Below are 3,306 nucleotides of genomic sequence, written 5' to 3'. Positions count from 1 at the left end.
CAAAATTTAAATTTTTTTTTTTTTTTTTTTTGCAATTCTGACTTTTTTCTTGAAATTCTGAGGGAAAAAAGTCTGAATTGCAAGATATAAACAAACAAAAAAAATCTTAATTGTGAAATATAACCGCAATTGCAAGAAAAAAGTGAGAATTGTGAGATAAAAATTAAAAAATTAAAAAGGTAATTGTGACTTTCTGTCACAATTCTCTTTTTTTCTCGCCACTGAATAAAAAAATGGTAATTGCGACTTTTTCATCTCACAAATCTGACTTTTTTTTTCTCGCCACGGAATAAAAAAATGGTAATTGCGACTTTTTATCTCACAAATCTGACTTTTTTTTCTCGCCACGGAATAAACAAATGGTAATTGCAACTTTTTATCTCACAAATCTGACTTTTTTTTCTCGCCATGGAATAAAAAAAATTAAAAAGTAATTGCGACTTTTTCTCTCACAATTGTAACTTTTTATTGCAATTCTGACTTTTTTCTTGAAATTCTGAGGGGAAAAAAGTCTGAATTGCAAAATATATACTTGCAATTCTGCAAAGGAAAGTCTTCATTGTGAAATATTAACTCGCAATTGCAAGAAAATTGTTAGAATTATGAGATAAAAAAGTAAAAAAAATAAAAAGGTAAGCTAATTGTGTTTTTATTTTTTCTTCTCACAATTGTGAATTTCGCAACTCGAAGTTTTGACCGTTTTTTTCAGAATTGCGATAAAACATTATTTGTAGTGTGCCTGTTATCCAATAAGCAATAAGCTTTGTGCTTTTCTTTTTAATATGAAAAAGTCTGAGCTTTCAAATTCTGTCAGTTTCACCACGAAATACAAACAATAAATGTAGATTTGGCATTCTTTCATGTGACGTGCACATTTACCTCAGAAAAGGCATTCATAAACGACCATAAACTTGATAGTTAGCAAGAAAAAATAACTCTAGAGAGGAGCATTTTAATAAATATAAGCATTATATTACATATTGACTATATTATTACTTAACCTGTTGGCGAGGTCTTCATTATTTAATGTATGTTTACATAAATCTGTCATGAAAACACATTTTTATTACAGCCACCGTTTACATGTTTACATTTCATCAACAATTTGTAGTAGAAAAATAACTGTATTATTAAAAAGTTAATATATAAACTATTTAAATCTTTGTATCAACTTGTAATAAATGTTATAATTAGTTTCTGTTTCAATTTTGGTTTTTGGTGTCTCGGTAAAAAATGAATTTCGGTGCATCACTAATTTTATTCAATCCGAACACAATTTCCACCTTCCAGTCTTGGTTTCTCATCCTTTCTCTCTCTCTCCCCTCACACTCTCTCTCCCCCCTTACAGACTCCAAGGGGATCTCCATTCACTGAGATCACATGACCATCAGCCTCATCGGGTCCCCGTCCCCCCCGATGTCCTCAAACTGTCTCGCTCCATTTCCAGCGAAGTGTAGACCAGCCGTCCCAGCACGCGCGCCACTGCGCTGCCCACTCCGGGGGACGCTCTGCCGCTCTGCACCGCTCCTACTCGACACAGGTCTAGATTTTCTCACCTCCAACCCCTCATCTTCCATATTCCTCCATGCTGCCAATAGGGCCTCCACAAACCACTCAAACAAACCACGAGAAGCACTTTTAGAGAGCCTGCTCAAAGATCGCGAACGTCTGAACGAAAGCCATAAATCACAGGTAGGCGTCTCACTCTTGCCAGGGAGTTTGTTTGGACTGTGGGTGGAGGATTCGCACCTGTTTAGACCTCTCAAAACCAACCCGACCTACTTCCTGGGGAACCGATGAAGAAGTCTTGATCAGCTTTTGGCTGAAATTCCAAACTCTGGCTGCAATTTTTACTGCAGTGTCAGTTTGTATGTAAATACATTCACTGTTTTCTTGATCTTTTTGTTAAAGGCATGTCTATTTTGTTCCATTTTGTTCATTAGGGTGACCATACGTCCTCTTTTTCCCAGACGGAGTTTTTAAATTGCCTAAAATGTCCAGGTTTTGGCTTTTCTTTCCTATTGTTTTCATACTTGCTGAAGGTAATGACTGAAAAATGCTTTGACCAATAGTGTGCAGGCATTGTACATAATCAATCAACCGTGGCGTGTGAGAAGGCAGGATCTACAGAGAACAGTCAAAGCAATGCAAATACACATACAAATAGCATATACGTATTGGAAAGAGCAAGTCAACAGGAAAACAAAGCCAAAACCTGGACATTTTAGGCAATTTAGAAACCACGGCCAGGACACGTCCGGGAAAAAGAGGACGTATGGTCACCTTAGCACTGATGGAGTATTTTAAGTTACATTTTTATAGTCCCCACAGTGTATGGTTTTGGAAAATGACATACATAAAGTATCTATTGGTTTGTTTTTGAGTCATATTCACCATGCACTTGGGACAATCTCATCAGCATCAGCTATCTGGATGGTCCTGTAAGTGCACATCAAGGAAAAAACCTCGTTCTTGATACCAGCTCTTATAATAATGTTTGGATGCATCAGAAGGAATTGACAGACAGAATGACAGACATAAAATTCAACCACAGCATTATTTTTAATATTTAATGTCCGTTTTGTGCTCGCAAGGATTTCTCCACCAGCTAGATGTAATGCACAGTCTGACATGAAGGCCTTTTCATTACTGTCGCCACAGATACAACACAAGGCTTTCAGACATGAGACATTCTTACAGTTTGTCATCAAAGATGGATTGGATTCTTCATTTCTCAGGAGAGAAATCATTTCATCATCTGTATTGTTGTTGGTATTTCTATAAAGGTTTTCAAAAATGCAGTAACTGAAAGTCAACTAGTTTCTTTCCTGTATATTGAATAACCTTTTCACATTCATATCACTATTTGTTACTAACAGGGATGTGTGCAATTCAGAATTGAATGGAAAATGCCTCTGTTTAGAGCCTCTGAATTTGAATTGAATTTGATGTAGCAAAGAGATGCAGAATTTAAGTTCAAATTTGAATAATAGGAAATGGAATTAAAATGAAAATCTGTACAGTAAGCTAGAAAAGAAAGGTTTATCAAGACAGACCTTGTATGTTGGCATAAATTCTTGTTTGAAAGCTTTTAAAAAAAAGATTGAAGTTTGAAGGTTCATAGGCTTAACAGATACAACTTGTGTAACTCTAAAAAGTTTTTTTTTTGCACATTTGTAAATAAACTTTTCATATGCTAATTTGATTTTGTATTAGTAGGCAGTGTTAAATGTCATGTTCAGGTTCTGTTTTATATTAAGTTCAAACTAAATTAAGTGCTACACTAAATAGAAATTACAAAAATAG

The 3,306-nt window shown here is 35.1% G+C and overlaps 1 protein-coding gene across 2 annotated transcripts in view; it reads left to right on the top strand.

The window, feature by feature from the left end:
* Positions 1–1,994, top strand: part of LOC107661668 (phospholipid phosphatase-related protein type 5-like) — a 51,289-nt gene extending 49,295 nt beyond the window's left edge. Inside the window, exon 8 of one of the 2 annotated variants that reach the window (XM_016451372.1) lies at positions 1,349–1,994. In XM_016451372.1, coding sequence (XP_016306858.1) covers positions 1,349–1,457 — 109 coding nt within the window. In that variant the 3' untranslated portion in view covers positions 1,458–1,994. The remainder of the gene's footprint in view (positions 1–1,348) is intronic. The other variant, XM_016451373.1, reaches the window with a different exon arrangement.
* Positions 1,995–3,306: the final 1,312 nt, after the last annotated feature.

This window comes from Sinocyclocheilus anshuiensis, unplaced genomic scaffold (genome assembly GCF_001515605.1).
Source record: "Sinocyclocheilus anshuiensis isolate Anshui unplaced genomic scaffold, SAMN03320099.WGS_v1.1 scaffold207, whole genome shotgun sequence".
Classification (NCBI taxonomy): Eukaryota; Metazoa; Chordata; class Actinopteri; order Cypriniformes; family Cyprinidae; genus Sinocyclocheilus; species Sinocyclocheilus anshuiensis.
Note: the sequence above shows the minus strand (reverse complement) of the source record. Positions and strands in the feature narration are given on the sequence as shown.